General features: G+C 42.9%; 1 protein-coding gene across 1 annotated transcript in view; it reads right to left on the bottom strand.

Annotated features, from left to right (window-relative positions):
* Positions 1-21,417, bottom strand: part of FAM149A (family with sequence similarity 149 member A) — a 54,094-nt gene extending 32,677 nt beyond the window's left edge. The window contains exon 1 of the mRNA XM_056855498.1: positions 21,122-21,417. Coding sequence (XP_056711476.1) covers positions 21,122-21,417 — 296 coding nt within the window. The remainder of the gene's footprint in view (positions 1-21,121) is intronic.
* Between the last annotated feature and the right edge of the window lie 3,180 nt (positions 21,418-24,597).

Here is a 24,597-nt window from a genome sequence, read left to right as displayed (position 1 = left end):
AAGGAATATTTACTGGCTCGGCTCAAGTTCCTAGTAGGTAGCAGTTGCCAACTCTTTTATCAGAATCCCAGTAACTTAAGGTTCAAAAACTGCTAAACAATGGGCAGATTTGTTGGAGTGCTGCACTTTTCAAGTAAATCCAATTAAAATTTTTTTTGGGTATCTCAGTTTTTAAGACATAAGAACTCGATACACTGGTGGATTAAATACTGATGTTGTTGTTAAAATATTTTTAAACCCTCTATATTGAAGATTATGTTTTATTTGAAAATAAATAAATGAAAGTCTGTCTATCTGATTACTTTTAAAAAAATTAAAAAAAAACAAATGAATTTTTTTAAACATGAGATGAGCAGGAAAATTTGCTGAGCACCTTGAGACACCTAAGACTCCACCTCCGAGGGGTCAGCGTCCAGGGTGGGCACCCCTCTCAGCACAGGGGAGAAAGGAGGCTTGATGCATCCTTGGTCCTCTCTCCCTGACCCTCAGTCCACCTTCTGACTGCTTAGGTACGGCTGGGCCTGTCCTCCAAGACTGCCTTGAGTTGTGCTTAATAAAGGCCTGCCTGAAGGTGTGGCTACCCCAGGCTCTGCCAATGTCTTCCAGTTAGGGGTGGGGCCTAGGGTTACCAGCCTCCAGGTACTAGCTGGAGATCTCCTGCTACTACGACTGATCTCCAGCCAATAGAGATCACTTCACCTGGAGAAAAATGGCTGCTTTGGCAATTGGACTCTATGGCATTAAAATCCCTCCCCTCCCCAAACCCCTCCCTCCTCAGGCTCCGCCCCAAGAATCTCCTGTTGGTGGCGAAGAGGGGCCTGGCAACCCTAACCATAAGTCAGCTGCGACTAGACAGCACTTTCCACCACCACCACAAATTTTGCCACTATATGAAAATCAGCAAACTATGACCAGACTTCACAGTCACCGTTTGGACTGATTTGCAAAATGTTAACCACAGTTTGCTAATTCAGACATCATAGCAAAATATGGCTAGTGTTAAGAAGGCAACCAAAAGGAAAGCAGCAAGCAAGATGGGAGAAGGAAACACTGTGCAAACCTGCCGTTCATTTCTGAATCATCTGAATCAAGCCAGTGACTTGCATTTGTGCAACCCAATGAGCCCTATAGCTGCATTGGGATTTTAAAGTGGCTTTTCCATATCCAAAAATATAGATATTAATTCATTAACACAAACGGTATAAATAAGATAGTGTACAGGCTAGCAACAGTTTGTTCAATTTCTGAAACCCTGTAACTTCAAATCTGAGGTGCTTTGCTCAATATAGAATGCCAGCTCAGTACTACAGCATTTACTGTAAAAAATCATACACATGGCTGTCATAAAACTGTACAAAAACAGATTTGCAACAAGAATAATAGAATCTAAAACAGAAGATCTTACTATCCCTAGCCATAAACACAAATGTGGTAAGAAAATTTGAATGCAATAATTGAATTTCATATGAAAATAATGGCAATATTTAGATTTTAAAATTATACTAGATTTTAAAATTATTATTAGTTATATTTCTGGAGGTCATGTGTTGATTAGAAAAATATGGTATCAACAGGAAAATTATGGGTCATACATTTTACATAAATAATTGATAAAAGCCAAGAAAAATGCAATCAGCTTAATTAACTATCACAAAAAGGAGACTAATTAGTACCTTGGTAGAGGTGTTTTATTTCTTTGGGATCTGATAGGAAGCATTTACTGTAACGGGATCAAGTATCCCTGAAACAGAAGGGATAAAGGGTTGAATAAAAATCTTGGAAATGGTCCATGTGCCTCTAAGAACTGATAAGAATGCAATCTTATCAAGCACCAGGTATCAAAAATCTATTATAGCATGGACTATGTGATATTAAGATCTGCATAAGAGATGGCCTTTACTCAGAAAAACAGAGTTTCACTTGCCTGTAACTGTTGTTCATCTGGTGGATCTTCTATGCAGGCACACACTGGGGACTGGTCTTGGCCAGTCTCGCCTTACATACGAAGGGTTCATCTGCGTGGCTTCTATGCAGTCCCACATTGGGGACTGCGCAGGCACAGGCCAGCCACGGATAAGATTTGTCAGCTTCTTGCAAAATCTAAGAGTGCTCCCCCTCCCCTTGGGGCATGCAATCTCCCCGCCCCTCAGTCACATGACCCAAGGGGGAGGGAGCACTCTTCCCCCCAGTTCTCCAACCTGCCGCCACGGAACCAACCACTGGTCTAGCGGAGAGGTCCCACAGCGGGGAAGGAGGGAGGGATGTGTGCCTGCATAGAAGATCCACCAGATGAACAACAGTTACAGGCAAGTGAAACTCTGTTTTTCATCTGCGTGGCTTCTATGCAGTCCCACATTGGGAGAGTAGCGAGCTCGATTACCAGGACGGTGGGTGTGGGACAGTCACCGAAATAAAGACTGCAGTACAGCACGTCCTATGGCTGCATCTCTTGCAGAGTCCACATCCACAGCGTAGTGTTTCATAAATGTGGAGGGCGTGGACCAGGTGGCACCCTTAGAGACGTCCCGGAGATCTATTTTTGAAGAAAAGGCGATAGAAGCCACATATGCTCTGGTAGAGTGTGTTTTAATCATAGGAGGGCATTCTTGGTGAGCAAGATCGTAGGCCAATTTGATTGTAGACGTGATCCACCTCGAGAGAGTCTGAGGAGAGGCATGACGACCTTTACGGTGTCCCCCGAAGCAAACAAAAAGGTTATCGTCCTTACGAAAGTTCTGAGACCTCTTAATGTAAAAAAGGAGGGCTCTTCGGACATCGAGGGAGTGTAACGCCCTATCAGCATCTTAAGATGGGTGACGGGGAAAAACTGGGAGGACAATGTCCTGGGTAAGATGGAAGGCTGATACTACCTTGGGTAAAAAAGAGATCTTTGGCTTCAGCACCACCCTATCCGAGTAGAACTTGGTATAAGGAGGGGAGTGTGAGAGTGCTGAGGTAACTGCAACCAAAAAGGCTGCCTTAAACGATAGCAGAGCCATCTGACAAGTGGCCAGTGGCTCAAAGGGAGGTCTCATGAGTTGAGAAAGTACTAAGGAGAGACTTCACTGAGGAACGGGCGGAGTGACAGGAGGATACAAATTAGTGAGACCTCTCAAAAACTTTTTGGAAAGGGGATGAGAAAAGACTGAAAAGGAGTCGATGTCTGGGTGAAAAGCCTAAATTGTGGATAAATAAACTTTAATGGATGAATTAGATAAACCATCATCTTTGAGGGTTAGCAAATAATCAAACACAACAGACCGTGGGCAAGTAATTGGTGAAACATCCTTGACTTTAGCCCAGTCAGAAAAATGTCTCCATTTTGCATCATAAGATCGTCTCGTGGAGGACTTTAAAGAGTGCAATAAGACCTTAGCTACCCTGTCAGACCACTGCCCTGGGGCCGCACCCTCCAGGCAGCGAGTTGTAGATCTGGGGAGAAGTGGGAGGGATCCTTCGGGAGAAGGACATGAGAACTGCAAACCACGACCTCCTGGGCCAAAAGGGAGTGACAATGATGGCATCTGTCTTGTCATGGTTCAACTTGGCTAGGACCTTGTGAAGTAGAGGGAATGGGGGAAAGAGATAAAAGAGCCCCATTCCAAATAGTCTGAGAGGCATCCCCCAATGAGCCCGGGCTGGCTCCCGCCCTCGAATAAAACCTGCGACACACGGAGTTGAGGTGTGTTGCAAAAAGGTCCACTTGCGGGTAACCCCACTGTCAGAATATTTGGTGGAGACAGTCGTCGCTTAAGGTGAGCTCGTGCGTTTGATTAGGAAGGCGACTCAGAGCGTCCGCTAACGTGTTGCTCTTGCCTGCGATGTGAATTGCTACGAGAGTAGCATGATGAGCTATGGCCCATTCCCAAATGTCGCTGACCTCTTTGGAGAGCGGAACGGACCCTGTGCCGCCCTGCTTGTTTATATAATACTGGGCGGTGGAGCTGTCCGTAGCGATCTGAATGTGATGTCCGTCCAGGTGCCCTGCAAATGAGCGAGACAGATGGCACGAAGCTCTAATAAATTTATGTGCGACTGGGATTCTAAATGTGACCATGTACCCGTGACGTAAGGTTACCACAATGAGCACCCCATCCAGAAAGGGAAGCACCTGTGAACAGGTACCTCTCAGGGGAAGGACAATGGAAGGGGACACCTGAGAGGATGTTGATGTCATACGCCCACCACTGCAGGGAAGCAATGACATATCTGGGGATGGACAGGCATTTGTACTGGGAGTCGACATTGAGCCTGAAAGCCTGGAGGAACCAATTTTGGAGCGGGCACATACGAAGTCGTGCAAACTCCATCACAGCCGTGGTGGAGGCCATGAGGCCTAACAATTGCTGAATGTGGTAGGCTGTCTGAAAGCATTTCTTAGTGAACTTGGCCACCAATTTTTGGATGGCACGACCTCTTTGAATAGGGAGGAAGGCCCTGGCTTGTTCGGCATCCAAGCGCGCTCCAATAAAGGTCAGCACCTGTGCAGGGACAAGTTTGGACTTGGAGAAATTAACTAAAAGACCCAGATTATGAAGGACTGCAAGGATTAAATCCACTTGCGTGGCCAACTGTGACTGAGAAGGACCCACGATTAGCCAATCGTCGAGGTAAGGAAATATTACACAACCCTTCAGGGCAAGGCGAGCTACCATGACCGCAAGGCACTTTGTAAAGGTCCTGGGGGCCGTAGATAACCCGAAGGGTAACACATTGTACTGGTAACATTTTCCGTTACATTCAAACCTCAGGTATTGGCGACACTGAGTGAATCGCAATGTGGAAGTAAGCATCGCGGAGATCTAGCACCGCGAACCCCATGTGCCTGTCCAGGAGAGAAAGCACTTCTGGGAGCGAGAGCATACGAACTTTTCTGGTCTTAATAAAGGCATTAAGGTCCTGGAGATCCAGGATAGGGCGCTTCCCCCCCTTTTTATAAACAAGAAAAAAGCGGGAGTAAAACCCGCGGTTCTGGTCGGCAGATGGAACCTCTGAAATAGCCCCCTTAGAGAGGAGATTGTCAACCTCTTGTACAAGTAGGTCAGGGGTCGGTGACAGAGAGCGGGCCAAGGGCCTATGTGGAAGTAACATAAGAAACTCTATGAAGTAACCGACATTTATTATTTTCAGAACCCATACATCACTGGTAATTGCAAACCACGCATGGAAGAAATCAGACAGGCGATCACGAAAAACAACGGACACGTCTAGTCGTGCCTGTTTCGGTTTGTTGAAACAGCCTGGAGACCCTCTGGGGCCTTTGCGGACCCTAGGTTTGCTTTGGAACTTCCTTTCATTCTGAGGGCGAGGAAAGGAAGGGCAGAATGAAGTTTGTGTGAAAGACCCTTGAAAACGGTATGGGCGGGAAGGTTGGTTGGTTTGTCGGCCAAAATAACACTGCTTGAAATCAGGCGCCTGAGGGGCAATCCCTAGAGATTTTGCATTTGTCTTATTCTTTTTCAAGTGATCCAGGAAGGTATCTGTTTGGTCGCTAAATAGGGATGTCCCTTCAAATGGAAGGTTTTCGATGCGTGCCCTAGTATCATAGGGGAGCGCAGTTTGACGCAACCAAGCGTGTCTGCGGATGACTATGGCAGAAGCAATGGCTTTACTGGACGAGTTCGCCACATGGCGTGCTGCCGTGAGCTGCTGCCTTGCTAAAGACATACCCTTGGACTGAATGGCTATCGCAAAAGGGCATTGGTCGTCAGGAAGGATGGAAATTTGAGGGGATACACGATCCCAAAGGGAGTACTGATATCTGGCCATGACCGCAAGGAAGTTGGAAATGCGGAGGCCTACCGCACTAGAGGTATAATTTTTTCTAGCAAGGAGATCTAGCTTGCGACCCTCTCTATCCTCTGGAGAGGAATGTGCTCCTGACCTATATTTACCAGGCAAAGCCGCCACTATAACGGAATTAGGAGGGGGATGCTGGTAGAGGAATTCTCCACCTTCTCTGCGAATCTTATATAGATTCTCTACTCTTTTGGTAGAAGAGGGAACTGAGGCAGGCTTAGCCCAGTTGGTATGGACCACTTCGAGAATGCTTTTTATCATAGGGAGGGCCATAGGGCCTACATCAGGGTTATGGAGAATATCCATTATATCATCGATAGGACCAGAATCCTCCGGTTTAAAATCAATTTTAAGAGCTTTCGCCATGCGGATTGTTTTAATTGGATTTTTAATAAATGTGCAATTGTTACTGTTCTGAATTTTATTGGTATTGCCTTCCTTAGTGGGTCATGTAAACCGCTATTCTGAATAATGCTTTTTATAGGATAGTGTAGGAGGCACTGGGGATGAGTTTATGGAACCAAGGGGGAGGTGGCGCGAAAAAGTTTGGGAACCACTGGTTTAAGAAAACCCTCTATTGACAGCATTCCTGGAGGAAAAAACTATACTTCCGTTCAGTAAATAGGGGGAGTTGCTCTTTATCAAGCCAGTTAGTAAAGGAGGCTGTTATGTATCTGTTTTCACTCTTGGAATAATAGAAATATAATGACATGTCTTGCTGGGTTTTCTCAAGTTAATTTATTATTCAGATTTCAATGAAGGCCAAGCTGCCCTGAAAAACAGCACACAAGTATCCCTCTCCACCACTTCATCCACTGTAATTCTTAATCTCACAGAAGTAAGATGACAATTTAAATCATACTGTGACTTTCAACAGAAGATAACTCGGTGATTTTTAAAAATGGATAATTGCATTCTTTTCTTTTGAAGCCTCTAAGGTCAAGCTCTAATCAGAGAGAAAATATCTTTGAACAGAGGTACTCAATATGTCTTCCCTGTAGATAAAGGCTTATAGGATTGCTTCACAGTGGAAAATGCCACCAGAGAATACCAGTAGGGAATGAGCTATCAGTTCATTCACAAGCAAACTTGCAAAGGAACTTATCTGTTTTTTGTAAACACACCTTCTGCTCCTTGACCATTCATCAGAACAGCTGACCATGAATGTAAAACTACAGTACTTTCCATTATAATCATTCATGGTTAAGGTGGATAATCACTCGTTAAAAACATTTCAATTTCTTAAACATGGAATGTTAAGATGAGCACCTAACAGCTGCAATTTTTTAAAACAGCATTTCTTTTTTTAAAAGACCAAACTTTCTTCACACTCTTAAGTAAAAGTTGTAACAAAATATTGTAAAGCCCTGATTTTCAAGGTTATTTGAACCTGATTCCCTTTTACGTGCCTCCAAAGTTTACATACACACCAGCATTGTATGCAATGGAAAACAGAAAATACATGATAGACTTTACCAATTCAAATGTACGTTTTATGACTGTACGTGCATAGTAGAACAGGTGAATGTGTGTGTTTTTAGCCAACGACAACTAAACAATACCCAGGGACAAAGATGGGGGCAAAGAATTATACATTTTGCCATACTGAGGGTCCAAGGGGCACTACACAGTCTATATATGTAATTTCAGAAATAAAACAAAAATATTAATAAGTCGTAAGGCTGAATGTAAGGAAAGGGACTGACAGGGAAGGCCCATTTCAGTTTGCTTGTACCAGGTACAAAAGAAAAGATACTTGGGCCCTCACAGCACATGCTGATTACTAAAATTACCAAGCAGAACCAAACATTCTTATTGCTCTGGAGAAATACTGCAATTATGATCACTGAACCTTACATTTCTGCTAGATTTAATTCAACAATTAAACTAATATTTTGTTCTGTGACAAAACTGAGTCAATGGGTTGCCAGTCCCCAGGGAGTGCCTGGAAATCTCCCCAAATTTCAATTGATTTCCAGACTACAGAGATCAGCTCCCCTGGCGAAAATGGCTGCTTTGGAGGGTGGACTGTATGGCACTACACCCTGCTGAATCTCTACCCCCAAATCTCCAGGAGCTTCCTGGAGTTGGCAACCCTAATCAAGACAAAATTAGCAATTTCTACTGATTCCTCCTTCAAACTGAGGACCCCCCCCCTCATTAAGAACCGCCTCTTCCCATACTGTTCAGCCCACCAACTAAGATCTTCCTCACAAGCCTTGCTCTGTGTGTCTTTGGAGGCAATGTGGGCTTTGCCTCCAGAGGCAGGGCTTTTTCAGTGGTGGCACCTTGCCTCTGGAATGCCCTTCCCAGTGAGGCCACCTGACACCTCCACTACTTTCTTTTAGGCTCCAGGCCAAACTGTTTGTTTACCCAGGCTTTCAACTAAGAGATTGGTCTTTTCAACGTCATTTTATAGTCTGTTAAGAGCCTCGTGGCGCAGAGTGGTAAGCTGCAGTACTGCAGTCAAAAGCTCTGCTCACGACCTGAGTTCGATCCCGACAGAAGTCGGTTTCAGGTAGCCGGCTCAAGGTTGACTCAGCCTTCCATCCGTCCGAGGTCGTTAAAATGAGTACCCAGCTTGCTGGTGGTAAAGGGGAAATGACTGGGGAAGGCACTGGCAAACCACCCCGTAAACAAAAATCTGCCTAGTTAACGCCAGGATGTGACATTACCCCATGTGTCAGGAATGACCCGGTGCTTGCACAGGGGACCTTCACTTTTACCTAATAGCCTAGGAAATGCTTTAAGTGGCTTCATGTTTTATGCACAACTGTGTTTTGAACAGTGGGTTTTGACAACTTTTATGATGTTTTCTTTTTTTATTATATTTTGTGAGCCACCTCAAGCAGATTCACTGGAGAGACAGCACAGAAATTTTCCAAATAAATCAATATTCCAAATAAATGTTCCTCAGAGTCGTCTATCCTACATAAGGAACATTTTGTGTCAGATAAGTGAGCTGTGGGGAGGGGGGGGAAGCAAGAAAGTTCCTTTCTGCCACTGAAATTTTTTAATCCGGATCCAACCCAATATGTGAAAAAAACTCTTTTCTGCCTTTGCCTTCTATCAGAAGGCAGTTGTCTATCAAAGAACAGTCCTTTTCTATTTCTGTTTCCCCAACTGTGCAACATTTCCTGAGAGATGTTTCATGTGGTCATATTCTAGGTTTGTTCCACTTTTGGATATTGACTTTTTCATACTTTTGGTAGTTGATTTTTCCCACCTCATTTTTTTAACTGTGTTATGGTTTCACTGCTCTTATTTTACATTACCACCACTGAGCTATTTTATCTGCAGTGCTGTTTTAAATATGGTTTTATGGGTTTTTTGTGATTCCTCGTGACATGATGTATATCTATCAGTCCATGGACCTGACTGGGAAAACATGCTGGTGAAGGGAGGGGTTTAAACCTTTCTCCCCACAACAGCCGCCCAATCTAAATTACTTCCCTTGAAACAAACAGCCTTGCTGAGGGGTCAGAAAACTAGGTACCTTTATAGTGCCTGCCTTTTCCCTTAGTAAGCCTGATAAGCAGCACATTCAAAGGATCAGGCCCAAGGATGACTCAAAGGCACAGATGAAGGGATGAAACACTTCTTCCCCAGAGCCTCTTCCCTGATCAAGTTAGCAACCCCAATTGGCTGCTTTGAATTGAAGTAAGGAGGAAGATCTCTTATCCTTGTAGAAAAATAGTGGTGGAGCAATGGTCACCTCCATCACTGCAACCAGGTGGCTGCTAATCCCAGCATACCGCTAGAATATACTCATGACAGTAGAAAGCTACATGCAGACAGCAGCCCTGGGCCTGTGGTGTTGAAGGGAATTGCACCAGCATGCATAAGGTCCTTTTGCCAACCAGCTCATTACAAAAGAATCATTTTGGCCAAAAAACAGGATTATTCTTCCTCCAGCAAAGGGACTGGAAGGGAAGGAGCTGGACTCGGAGGTTGTGTTTTTCTTTGAAGGCTTTTCATTTTTCTCTTCTCCTCTACAAGTGTAAGGTTATGCACACTGCGGATCTGTAGTGTTTCTGTATATTATTAAATAGCTTCTTAAATGAACAGTTTCTAAACCCTGCTTATTTGCACACTTCCTCCTCTTAGCAACAAGGTTTCCACAAATCCACTCTCGCCAGCTTGTGAGTAATGATGGCCCTTCCCTCTTCTGGCAACTGTCCTTGTCCCTCACACCCCACATAAATAAATCCTGGTGATTAATCCAGGCCAAAACACATAGACCTCTGTTAGCAACCCAATCCAGAAGGCAAAGCTGTTGTATTTATTACCAGCCGGAAAGGAAGCGTCTGTGTTTATAACTGAAAGCTGGAAAATTGGACAGTACGTGCCTCTCTGCTGACTAGAGGAAAGGAATCTCAAGAGTAACATTACTGGGGAAAAACATGCACACACAACATTCTGTAATCACATCAACTATTCCCACAATGCTCAAAGTAGATAGCATTTCTTTCTAATTGACTTTCAGGTCTAGTATTGTGCTTACCAGAACCAAACTTATATTTCTCATAGCATTGTTACTAACAAGCCAATTACCATCAAGGAGTAAAAGCTATATACCTTTGGGGACAGACTGGAGACAGGTGGGGAGGGCAAAAAAAGTGAGACATACAAAATTACTCTAAGGGAAATGAACTATGAATACAACATCAATACATAATTCAGTAAACGTTGTACACATATTATCTACATACTGCCACCTGCTCCTTATTTCAATTAACAGTTCCTTATTTATTTCAGAAATACACATTGAAGAGATGCACTGTAACTTCAAAAAAGCAACTTCAATACATAACAAGGACAGTATGTTTTATTAATAAAGAAGTTTTAATATTCTGACACATCTAACGTATCGCTTTCTTACAGTCTCTCAATATGTTTCTTTTGGAGCTCTTCTGGGGGCAGCCCTAAATATATATTACTATTATTATAACATCACCGACTTCCACCAACTCCCTTGTATATACTTGTAGGTTCAAAATCGCTTCTTCAGTAGGCAAGAAACTAAGTACCAGGTACCCGCTTAATATTTATAGTATTTTTTCATTATAATTCTTTATTTTATGGGCATGGCTACTTGTTAGCCACCTTGAATGCGGAGGGAATAGGACAAAAATAATATAAAATTACTTCTTCACTATCACCAGGCTGACAAATCGTGCACATTTAAGAAGTGCCATTTGTTGTGCCTTTGTTTTTTTCTCATCATTAATTTATTTTAACCTTTATTCACCATCTTCAGCCCCAGACATTTATTAAGCTTATTAATTTATTCATACAAACAGAATAATTAACGTTGCTGAAGCATCTGAACAAGCTTATACGTTTGGTACAAACACACCAGTTAGCTGACGTTCTAAAGCAAACTGGCTATAATCTTACAGTGCCCAATAGCACTTTTCTATTTATTGTATTATCTCTACAGTATTCTTACAATTCACTATCATAAAATACAGAATTCTTATAAAACAACACACACAAGCCAAGTGTGAAAGAGTTTTAAGAAGAGTACTATGTAAATAAGTAACTATTTGTAAATCCAATTTACTGCCAATAAAACAGCATCAACAAAAGAATACAGAAAGCAAGACAGGGGAATAAATAAAACTAATCCATACAGACTTTTTTTGCATAAATAAGCCTTGGTACTCTATGAACCTCACTGTATCTCTCTGCAAATCCCTGCTCCAGATAACCACCAGAGTTTAGGCTGTTATCTACAAGAATTGGACCTTTCTTCTAACCTTAATAATTTCCTCCCTAAGAAGATCAAGCTTTCAGGAGTTAAGATCTTCGTCTCTTGGAACACATTCAGGCTCTGAGGAAAGTGTAGTTCTGTTACCAATATGAAATTTTTAATTGCACCTCATTGCCTTGAGAAACATATACTTGCTATTTAATGGTTTGGTTCATGTATGCATTGCCACCATGATTTTTTAAAATTGATATAACATATCATACATTACAATTCAATACATACTGTCCTTATTAACTACAACAAACGGTAAACTATACTCAATCTTACATTTCCCATTCAAAAATACAGTCAGTTATGATATATTAAATTTGAAGGAAATTTATCAAGGTCAGTCAAATATTGAACTATCGGAAACCAATTTTCTACAAAACTGGAAGGGCTATCCTTATTTAAGGAGTCCAAACCATCTTGGATTTTTCCCATTACAAATACATGCCATATTTTATCAAACCAATTCTGTATCAAAGGTGATTTAACATCCTTCCATTTAGCTGCAATAACCGTTTGGGCTGCTGACAGAAGTGTTAAAATCATCGTTAATTTCGACTTAAGACAGTTTACAGTTAGGCCAATAACCGAGTAAAGCAATCTCAGGGGTATTTGGGATCTTACAATTAATCGTTTTTTCTACATGTCCAAATACCTCCGACCAAAAATTCCTAATTACACCACATTGCCACCATGATTACCGGACAACTTATGACCGTCCACTGGCTCTTGTGAAAAGCACTGTGCTTAAGGTGTTCTCAGATACTCGGTTATGCATTCTTCAAATGATGTAAATGTGAACAGACCAAATGCCTCCGACAACTCCTTAGAGTTGGCTCATACGATGATCTTGATGCTGCTTTCCAAATCAGGCTGAACACTTCTTTTCTGACCTTCTGTGAACTTAACTGTCGTGACAGGAAAAGAAAACAATTCATCACGAGCCCAAATAATCAATATGCCTTTATCATAAATGTCTCTGTATGAGACCACCGTCACACTGTTTTTAGCAACCTGGGCATATAGCAGCAGGTCAAGAGGACACATTCAAACCAGAGGGAACATGTTCAAATCTTCCATTTGAAGGGTTTGTGGAGAACCCGCAGCCAGGATTTCATTGCAGCCAGGTGAGGTTTTCTGTTTTGATTTGTTTGGCATTTCCTCAAGGATCCTTCCTTCCTAATAAATGTTTTATTTTTGCATGTATTTTAACTCCCCCCCCCCCCAATCAAGTCACATCTGACTTATGGCAACATCTGGTGGGGATTTCAAGGCAACAGATGTTCAGAGGTGGTTTGCCATATCCTGCCTCCACATTGCGACCCTGGTATTCCTTGGAGGTCTCCCATCCAAATACTTGCCAGGGTTGACCCTGCTTAGCTTCTGAGATCTGACAAGAACAGGCTAGCCTCTCCATGTCAAAAAATCCTGTTTTTTCTCTTTTTGAAAGTTGTTTTAATGAGATTTGGGAGAGGGCTTTATTTTAATAGTTTTGTAATGTATTTTATCATGTATGTTTTAAATTGTTAACTGCATTGGTGGCCCTTGTAAGGGCAGAAAAGAAGGATGTACATTTTGTAAAGAAATACATAAATAACATGGAATGCATGTTTCCAGCCTCACAGAACTTCTACATCAATTCCTTAACAGTATTTATTTTGCCACCTTTCCCTGCAAAGATCAGACTGCTACTGAAGAGCAAAAGGTGGCAAATGTTTTAAAAAATAAATACGAAATATTAGTTAGGCCACATCAGTTTAGGAAAACATGTGACATCGTGAATTCAAGCACTGGCCAACGAGTTCCTTTTTTAAATTTAAAATACTGAAACTGTCTTCCCCAAAAGGTTTGCTTTACCAGACAAGCAGACACATTCCACACACGATTGAATAACAACTGAAATAAATAACATGTTCTGTAGTCCAGGTTAACTTGAATTGGAACTCAGGGTAAGGAGGACCGCTGTAATCAATAATTCAATAGGGTGCTCCTTCTAAAAGCTTAAGTGGAACTGTCTAATTAAAAAAATGCTAATGAGAAGGTATAGCCTTTCCTCTTCTAAGACCCATATCTTATTCCTTCTTATAGGGAGACAATAGGAGTTCACCACATACCTTTCTGGTATGAATAAAATATTTGGTTTGCTATTAAACACATGCAAAGGAACTTCATCAAGAACAGGCTGTCTGAATGGCAGTTGAACAAACCCAAATAAGCATTTCATAAGACATGTGTCTATTGCTAGCTTTGTGAAGGAAGGCCCAAAAATATGTTTGCTGTTAAACTTGCAAATTAAACTGCATATCATTTTTCCTTCTCCCAAGAACCCTAGGGACCTGTAAACCCTAGGGCCCTGTCCCCTATCTTCACTACAACCTTATGAGGTACATTAGGCTGAGCAATAAGTGATTTGCCCAAGATCACCCAGTGAACAGGGTTGCCAACAGACCTGGAGAAAAAAGTCCTGACCCTTTAATTTAGGCTTAATAAGGAAATAAGAACACTAAAGGGAGTGAAACAAGGCTGTATATTGGCTCCCTTACTGTTTAACTTCTACATTAATGATCTTGTGGATTATTTGAGAAGTCCAGCGTTTCATCCCCCTAAGTTAGCTGACAAACACCTACATCTTCTTCTTTATGCTGATGATACAGTAATATTATCTAGAACTCCCATTGGTCTCAGAAGGGCCCTCCATGCATTTAACCAGTACTGTAAGGAGAACTGCTTGGAGATAAATTATTCAAAAACAAAAATAATGGCCTTTGCTAAGAGGCCAAAAAACCACTCATGGCGTATAGATACTACCCCGATAGAACAGGTACATACCTATAAATATCTAGGTGTAACTTTACAAGAGTCTGGTTCGAAGAATGCCCACTTGGCCCAAGTCTCATTGAATGCTCAGATGAGTGCGGGGGCTATTCAAAGATTTTATTGGTCTAAGGGGGGTAGGAATGTGGCGGCCGCTATTAAGCTTTTTAATATGAAATCCTTGGCTCAATTATTATATGGAGCCCCACTCTGTATAATGGCAAATAAGATGTTGCTTGAAAAAACTCAATCTAAATTTTTAAGAAATATCCTCCAAGTATCTACTGGAGTGTCAAATGCTGCCATTCGACTGGAGGTTGGAATGGTTACAATCGAGGCTAGAGTTTGGATTGCTGCCATTTTTTACTGGCTTAAGCTGATTTACTTCCCTGGGCAACTTTTTTCACTCACCCTGGCAGATACCTTTGTCTCCGCTTGGAGTAAGATGATTGAGCAAAAACTGAGCTACTATGGCCTGTCGAAACAACTCTACAAAACAAATGACTATGCTCAGGCAAGAGAAATTGTTAAACTCCGTATATTGGATGTTGAAAGACAGCATGATATGAATAGGCTAAGGAGCCCTCTTTATGATATAAGTGGGTTGAATAGGATGGTCATGATGCCATATATTAAGTTATTGGATAACCAGGAATATAGGAGGATTTTTACCCTGTTAAGATATAACATGCTACCCACAGCTGTTCTAGAGGGAAGCTATAGAGGCGTGCCATATGGAAGTTGTCTATGTGAGTGCAGTGATGGTTCTGTAGAGACTTTAGAACATATTCTTTTTGAATGTAGAATATATAGGCAGATTAGAGAATCCCTGATTGTGCCTATAATTGCATGTTACCCTCATGAAAATAGAAGGTCTCTTCTTTCAATCCTGCTATCGGATAAGCAGCAGGAGATTACCTGTAAAGTTGCCAAATTTGGTTGGCTGGTTCTTAAAATTAAGAAAAGGCAGAGTGGCGTATAAAGATGCCTTATGTAAATTCATATTTTAATAAGATGTATATTGGTAGTATGTAAGCTATTTTACTTATGGATTAATTGTGTTCTTATTTATATTCTGGTCTATGACTGTTTTAAATAAACTTGAAACTAGGCTTAATATGCAGAAATGGACAGACATTTTTTCCTGTCATGGAGATAAATAGTATCCCATTAAATCTCTGTTAACGAGGGCAGTACATTTTTCTCTCCTGGCAACACTAAAAATGAATGGGCATCTGAATCTGGGTCTCTCAAACCTTAATGAATGAGTCTAACCACACACCTTCTCAATTGGGTCTAAAAATATGGTGTCTAATGAACTCTTCTTCTCACACAATGGACAAATAAATTCAGAACTCCAAACCAAAAATATGTTAATGTTATTCTCAAAATTAGGATATGTTTGAAATAAACCAGTCAGCAACTGGGGAGGCCGGGACCAAATCTGATACTCCAGTTGCTAAACAGAAAGCAATGATGGGTACACATCTTTCTGCAATCTGCTGTAGGAGTTGGAGATTCTTAAAGTGTTCCTCTGGGAAATCAGTTTGTTATGCAAGGAAATCCCAGGTACTAGTGAGGTTTTCCTTGTATAATCAACAACTGTAATACAGTACTGACCTATAATCATCCTGCTTTCCATCTATGCAGATGTTCCAGTTGAACAGACATACGTTCAATTTACTGAATGATTATCCTAATGTGGCAAAAATGCAGTTTGACCTCCTCCCTTTGCCCACAGCACTTTGTAGAGATGCAGCCAGCCTACTAAGCCCAAAGCACTGAGATCTTTATGCATTTTGACCTACTGAATTGTTAAGGACCCTCTTGCAAAGTAACTCTATCTTCCTCAACGTAAAATGGAGGAATCTTCGATCAGTTTACACTGAACAAGTTATATTTTATTTCTCATGTTCAGTGTTTATAAATATACAGCATAACGGAGCTGTATTTCATGGGCATTTTACACATTACGCATAGACCAACCCAAATTTTTCTTCAAGTCTTCCAAAGCCTCTTCTGCCAGGCTTACCCCAGTTGTTCTCCTCTCTCCTGGCCTTGCACTGGAATCATAGCACATTTTTGGTTGTTACCTGTAATTTGAGAATCACTGCTTTAGCAGATGACAAGGCCATTTACTAACCTATGCCAATTTGTATGTCCTAGGAAACTTGCTAGATAATGGTTTTGGACCTGTTCTGACATGCTAAAATGATTGTGGAATTGCTTCACAGTGTATCCAAGCTGCCATTTTTGATGCACAATTTGGTCCTGATCCAGCTTTAACCTTCGGCAAAAAGTTACATGTAACATCTTCTTTCCCCTACATGTAGCTTATATGTAAGAACATAAGAGCCCCGCCGGATCAGACCTGTGGCCCATCTAAGTCCAGCATCCTGCCTCACACAGTGGCCAGCCAGTTACTCTGGAGGTCCAGCAACAGGTACAGGAAGAAGCTGTGGGAGCTATGAGGGGAAAAGAAGGCTGAAACAACATGTGGAGGAGGACCAGCCAGGGGGACAAGTTATCTCCCCCTCCCACAATGAATTCTTGCACTTTTAGCTCTGAATACCAGCTGGTAGGAGGCAACTATCCAGAAAACCTTGGCCCTGTGGGCTCCTGTGTGAGTCTTCCAGAGCATCTGATTGGCCACCTTATTAAAAAAAAAAAAGGCACTGGACTGGATAAATCCGGAGTCTGATCCAGCAAGTCTGTTCCCAAGTTTGTTATTTCCTTTCCAAGGCATAGGTGCACTTGCTCTAAAATCTCTGCCTGCATTAATAAGCTATCTCTCATGAGCCCCTGCCACCCAAATCCTTTGACATTCACAGTTCTCTTTATCCCAGTCACACAGGACTTCTTTGCTTCAACTGTCAGCGGTTTTCTCCACATGAACCATCTCAGCCATTCTATTAATTCATTGCTGCCTACCAATAATCCCCTCAAGCCTTCACAGTGCAGGCAACATCTAAAATTATTGTGGCTCGGATCTATTCCACAAACTACGGGGCACAACGGCGCACGTGGCAATCCACTTACAAACTAGCAAACATGCCACCACCCATATGCAAATTTCGTAATTTACTTCCTTGAGCAGAAGACAATGAAAAGTGAAGGTGTCCACTTGCGTTAGTTTAAGTAGCCACATCTTTTCTTTGATCAACACAGGGCTCTTCCGTGTTTTGACAGCATCGTTTTGGGAATGAGTAACAACTGCCTCTCATATATGCCTTAGGCTACAGATACCTCCAGAACACTCTGCTTTACCTTCTTGTGAATTGCCTTCAGTTGCTGCTTAAAGGATGCATACTGAAGTTCACTTAAGGTAAAGGTCCCCTGTGCAAGCACCGGGTCATTCCTGACCCATGGGGTGACTTCACATCCCGACATTTACCAGGCAGACTTTGTTTATGGGGTGGTTTGCCAGTGCCTTCCCCAGTCATCTTCCCTTTACCCCCAGCAAGCTGGGTCCTCATTTTACCAACCTCGGAAGGATGGAAGGCTGAGTCAACCTTGAGCTGGCTACCTGAAACCGATTTCCGTCAGGATCGAACTCAGGTCATGAGCAGAGCTTGGACTGCAGTACTGCAGCTTACCACTCTAGGCCACAGGGCTCCTTTAAGCGCTTGAAGTAAGCTTTTGTACTAATAACCAGTTTAGTTAGAAAGTAATAAATTATATGCATTGCCCACTACTTCAATAAGTATAGAGACTGAATGGTAACTCTTAATAAGCAAAGTTATTTTTCCCCACTAGATGCTTACTGTTCAGATTAAGAACCTAAAACCACCCCATGCTGGATCAGAGAAAAGGTCCTTCTCTAGACCACCATTCTGTTTCCAAGAGTAGCCAGTCTGTTGGAGACTCATTAGCAAGGCAGGAAGGGAACAGCCTTCTCTGGTTTGCCCTCAGTCCCCATCAGCAGAATTGTATTATCAACTGGTGCACTACAGATAAGGAGGGCATAACCATAACTCAGTGTCTAGTAGTCACGGCAGCATGCAGCTTGGTCTTAAAATACAGAATTGGAAGTGCAGGGTATTTGCATGGCAGCATATTCCACACAGCATTTTCACAAGTAACGTTAATAATGCCCTAAGTCTTCCTGACATCGTAAATTATAACTGCAACCTACAAAATGGAACCAAACAATTCCTGAATCAAATATTCTAACATATGTGATATTGCAGTAGATTGTTATAAATTCTGCAAGATGATGCCAGAATTTATCAGCTCTTGGAAAATGCCCTTAGTGACTGGGATATTTTCACATTATACTAAACAGCTTCAATGGTCTCATTTGTATTCAAAAAGAAATAGCAGAGAAGAGCCCTTTTAAAACAGAATCTAGCCAATGACATCAGAATGTTTTTATATGTAAGGCTTAAACCGCTTTTGTTTTAAGGCAGCTCCTATTAGCATCATAATATTTGGCTGTCTAACACACCGTTTGGCTGTAGTATACATTCAATTGCTCATCTAAATTTTCTCCCTCATTAACAGCATTTATAGGGCCAAACTACACACACCACTGGGATCTGATTAAGGATTCCCCATAAATGACCTTTAGATTTAAAAAGGCAACATGTAAAAAGCCATACAGGAAATCGAATAGGAATTGAGGCCGCAGCGCTGAGTAAGGCAGAATTTAACTCTTTGCAGGTTAAGTGGTCCCCAAGGCCTCTTTAGGTCCTGGTAGGGTGAAAAAGACAGGAATAATACAGGTGCCAGTCTTTCTTTTCCCCTATAGTAACTAAAAAATTCTCAGGGACCCAATTTTGATCAGGGAAACAACATAAGGACACAGTTTAAATAAAAAACAAACAAACTAGTACTTCTCAGAACTGTGGCCCCACATTGAGGCAATTTCTTGAGGCCCAGAACTGACACCAACAAAATGCAATGCTTCTGTCATGTATTAAAATATTCAAATCAGATATGCAGCAAATACAAAGGGCACTTTTATTGTCATGTGCAAAAAAATTCAGCGAGTTGAGAAGATGAGGTATAATTGTTCCATACTAATTAAACTGAAAGCTGTGGTCTTTTCCTTTACAATTTTAAGAGCAAAAATAAAACAAAAAACAGAGCTGTCCCCAGCAAATGAAGAGTTGAGCTGTAGCTCTTTCCAAATATTATTCTTTCCTACTTACACAAGTACAAAGGATGAATACAGATAACTAATGGCAAAGTGCTAATTTACCTCCACACGCAAATAACCACCGTTTTCTCCTGACTATGCTGCAACACTTCTGCACCACCCCCCACAATAACCCAGGGAATCAGGGAAATGGCAAAACCATACAAGTGGTGAAGCCAGTCTGCTTACCAAGAGGGTTGCATGTACATGGTAGTAAATTGGGCCTACTTCACAAGTGCAGAAGAACAAAATGGTAGAAAGTTGAGAAAGTAGAATGGACTGTGCTTTTTCAGACTGTAGGTGGAAGATCCTGGGCAGGATCATATTTTGGAATGTTCCCCCCCCCCATGTCAAAGCCTCCCTGCAAACAGAAAGCTAGCACAACGAGAGAAGAAACGGGAGAAGAACTCTTTTCTACTACTACAGACAGACTAACATGGCTACCCACTGTGAATTATATTCGGGTAAGAGAGAGAGAGAGTGATGGTTTAGGACAAGAATGATGGCCATAGAGATGTAATGGTGTATTTGTTATTAATGGGTCCATATTAATGGGTATGATCAGCTTGAAATATGAGAAGGAGCTCCTTTTTAAAGGTTAGTTACATACTGATTTCAACTGATTGTCGTTTATTTTAAGGAGCTCCTTTTTAAAGGTTAGTTACATACTGATCATTTTATGATGGGACAAGTTGTTGTTTTTCTTTTAAGGCGCCTGTAGAAATGCATCTGCCAATAGGGGAGAGAGGGTGGGTAACACAGCAACAGGAATTAGCAAGATAATTCACAGTGGGTAGCCATGTTAGTCTGTCTGCAGTAGTAGAAAAGAGCAAGAGTCCAGTAGCCCCTGAAAGACTAACAAAAATATTTTCTGGTAGGGTATGAGCTTTGAAGAAGGTAGGGTATGAGTATTTGAAGGTAGGGTATGAGTATCTGAAGAAGTGAGCTGGGGCTCACGAAAGCTCATATCCCACCAGAAAATATTTTGGTTAGTCTTTAAGGTGCTACCGGACTCTTGCAATTTTCAAAAACAGGGGGGAAAAAACACAAAAGCCTGATGCATTCCTACAAAATATTGTCGAAGGCTTTCACGGTCAGAGTTCATCGGTTCTTGTAGGTTATCCGGGCTGTGTGACCGTGGTCTTGGCATTCTCTTGCCTGACGTTTCGCCAGCAGCTGTGGCCGGCATCTTCAGAGGAGTCACGCTGAAGGACAGCGTCTCACAGAGTTGTGTCCTTCAGTGTTACTCCTCTGAAGTCTCACAGAGACGCTGTCCTTCAGCGTGACTCCTCTGAAGATGCCTGCCACAGCTGCTGGCGAAACGTCACGAAAGAGAATGCCAAGACCACGGTCACACTGCCCGGATAACCTACAAGAACCATTCCTACAAAACTTTTTTATAAGACGCTATAGTTAATTCTATGCCACAGCACTGTTGCGGGACTCACCTTAAAATTTACAAAGGTATGACTGGTCAGCTGCGTTTTGTCCAAGAAGCGGACCAGTTCCAAAGGGCGCCCCGCAGGCCAGTCCTGCGCCCTAGGCGGCCGCCTGGCCCGCCCCCTGCTAGCCCCGGCCCTGCCCACAAACCCCCCGTTAGTTACCTGGGCGCCGAGGCTCCCCCCTGGGGGTCGGGGTCGGGCGCGCCCTCCTCGCCGATGCCGGGCAGGGTGGAGAAGAGCAGCGGCTTCCCCGCCGGCGCCGCCCAAGCGCCCGGCTCCCTGGGCGGAGGAGGCGCCGCCAAGCGCGGGGAGCTGCTGCCCGCGGCGCAGGAGGGCTTGGCCAGGGGCGGCGGCGGCGGCGGCTTGGGGGCCGGCGAGAAAGGGGGCGAGGAGGAGGAGGAGGGGGGCTTGAAGAGCTTGGCGAAGACGGTGCCCAGGTCCAGCACGGCCACTTTCATGGTGTCCCCCGGGCTCTGCCCTCCGGCAAAGCGCCTTCTCCTTCCCACCCAGGCGCAAAGGCGCGTCGGGAGGAGGCAGCGCGCTCGGGTTGCCTGGCAGGGAGGAGGAGGAGGAGGAGGCGGTTGCTACGCTCAACAAAAACGCAGCGAGCCGCAGGCATTGGTGGGCACTTAGCAGCGGCGGCCCGGGCCGTTGGGGGGGAGGAGGAGGAGGAGGAGGAGGCAGGGAAAGGGGCGGCCGCGCGCGCGTCGGGGGCCCTGGGAACCAGGCTGGAGGCGGCGGGCTTTCGCCGGGGGCTGCGAGCAGCCGTCCACATGGCGGTGTGTACAAACACGCGGGGGCGCGCGCGCAGCCCAGTCCCCGCGCGTTGGTCTGGAAGCGCGGCCCCGCTGAGGCTCATGAGATTGCCGCCTCCGGCTCTCTTTAAAATTTTGTTCAGTTTTCAATATAAACGAACATACAATCACACTTACATGCATACAGTTTTAGAAAAGGGCCAGAGTCCAGCAGCGCCTTCAAGACTAACAACAATATTTTCTGGCAGGGTAGGAGCTTTCGTGAGCCACAACTCCACCCACATTCATACTATTTTCTGGAATTTCTCTCTTAATTTTGGGGAGGTTGTTTTAATTCAGATTTATTGCAGATTTCACTCACCAGCATCTCGAGTTAAAGAAACAGGCAGTAGGTGATGTGAAAGACCTCTGCCTGAGACCATGGAGAGCCGCTGCCGACACTTACAGTAGACATTACTGATCCTGATAAACCAATGATAGGATTCAGTCCTTGGCTGGGCACACGTATACCACAATACACCAGCTGTTATCTGGAAGACCGTATTGGCATTCAATTAGATATCAGCATGTGCAGGAGGGAACAGAACCATGGCTTCTCAGACTGATCATGTGCACAGTGAAAAGCATGAAACAGTGAGGTGTGTGAGAAAATCCATACAGTTCATCACACACACAAAAAGGTCTGATTTGCTATAATACCAATCGTCCCTCTGATATTTATAATTATGCACAGGATTTTGGCTTTTACTTTTAATATTTATTTTAAAGTAACTATTACAATATTTATTCACTTCGTTGTATTTGTAGAGACCCCCATGTAGCACCAGAATCCAAGGAATTTATACGTGCTTATTCTACATCTGTTCTGCAACAAACATGAATGCTTTTATTGTATTTGTACCTGATACATGATCAGCTGGAATGCCAAATCTAATTTCTATCAAGTGACTGGAACCCAAAGCAGTAAGCGGGGGTCACTGAAGGCTTTGAACATGCCCAGTGGAATCTTTTTCTTTGAATGGCAGACAGACAATCCCGTCCCCCAACAATTTATCACTATCTGCTTTCAAAAGTCCCCTCATTTCAAAAGAGATCTATCATACAGAATTGGGAGAGGTTGCTGCTTCCAAAACTAAAGCCCAAATACCCTTGGGCATGCAAATCTAGTCATGCAGGCTATTATTTTACCGCAGGGACTTAGCAAATGATCCATTAACTAGTTGAATTTGTAATTTACCTGGGGAAAACTAGGGATTTCACAGGAACACATGAAAACGCCTTATAGTACCGGTCTATCAAGGTCAGAATTGTCTACTCTGACTGGCAGCAGTTCTTCAGGGTCCCAAGCAGAGGTTTTTCACATTACCTACTATATCTGATCTTTTTTAACTGGAGATGCCAAGGATTGAACCTGGGATCTTCTGCATGCCAAGCAGATGTTCTACTGTCAAACTACAGGCCTTCCTGGCATTACGCATGAACATGAATAATTACCTGTTACCCCCCTTGAAGCCTCCTCGTCTTTCACGGCTTAAGCTAGATGGAAGAATTTGTCACTTGGACTGAAAAGATCAGAAAGGTGAGATGAGAGCATCACAGTGAACATAATCCAATTACTGTAATTAAGGAATCATCCCATACCAGCTCATCTGTAAACAACATTCTTTATTTTCACTTCAGGTATTTTGTAAGATATCCTTTAGGCTACCGTTTCACGCACATAAAACTGTTTCAGTATATTTATTTTCTTCCTAATGCTTTTAATAATTGCCCAAAAATATATCTTTTAAAAATCAAGCTTTATTCATATTTATTCATATTTACAGCTGACAGTTATAAGAGAAACCCTCATGTATAATGTTGTGCATATATGCACAAATGGGGTCAGCATTGGGAACTGGCATCATCAGTCACCAACCAAGCCCATCCCAACTATAAATTTTGGATTGATCTTCCATTTCTTAAAGTGTCTGGTGGCACTGGAGAAAGCAGAGTGTAAGATAATCATGCTTTGTTGCCTCTTCCAGCCCTTCCTCCTGATCATCCCAGTTTCCCTCAAAGTTGCAAGTCATCTAGAGCAATCTCCCATTTCCTGGTAAGAGGAATAGTTGAGGGGGTAGAGCAGTGAATCCTTTACACTCCTTTTACACCTACCAGTACCAACAGGACTAAAATGAAATACCAACCCTCCCCCCCCCCACACACACACACAGTTTGCTTTCTACAACATAGGTTGATTTCAGGGGTAGCGAAGGGAGCAAATGATAGGAGGAAAGATGGCGGCAACCGGGGCAGAAGAAAAATGCTAAGATTTCAAAATTCCAGCCTGTTTCACCTTCATTGCTTCCCTTGTTCGTGTGGTCATCTGGGGCTGCTTTTTTTCTCTGGTGCCCCAGTTGGACTTTTTTTTTTTTAAGGTTTATTTTTATAATTAAGGGGATACAGAAAGGAAAAGGAGGGAAGGGTAAAAACCGTTTGATATACAAAAACAATACAACAAAGTCAATGGAAAATAAACTTAGTCGAATACAATATCATATGACAAGCATGAATATTAATCAGTTGGACTTGTGATGTCACGCCGATGGCTCCCCCTCCCTTCCTCCACCTGCTTCCACCCGCCCACAGCTGAGAGTGGGCGGGCAAACAGGAGCAATGGGCAGTAGATTGCCCGCCATAAACGGGCAGTTGGGAAACCTTACTCTGTCCTCTAGTACACATCAGAACTTTTTGAGGGCCAATAAACCCTCTGTGGCATGTTCCCCCAATGTTTTTCTCAATTAGCCACAGGATGGGTCAATTAAATGGTGCTTGGGGGAAGGGCTGAATGCTCATTCCCCGAGCATCTCTTTCCCATCATATTAGCTTCTTACTGTGGCTGCT

This window comes from Euleptes europaea, chromosome 9, assembly GCF_029931775.1.
Source record: "Euleptes europaea isolate rEulEur1 chromosome 9, rEulEur1.hap1, whole genome shotgun sequence".
Lineage (NCBI taxonomy): Eukaryota > Metazoa > Chordata > Lepidosauria > Squamata > Sphaerodactylidae > Euleptes > Euleptes europaea.
Note: the sequence above shows the minus strand (reverse complement) of the source record. Positions and strands in the feature narration are given on the sequence as shown.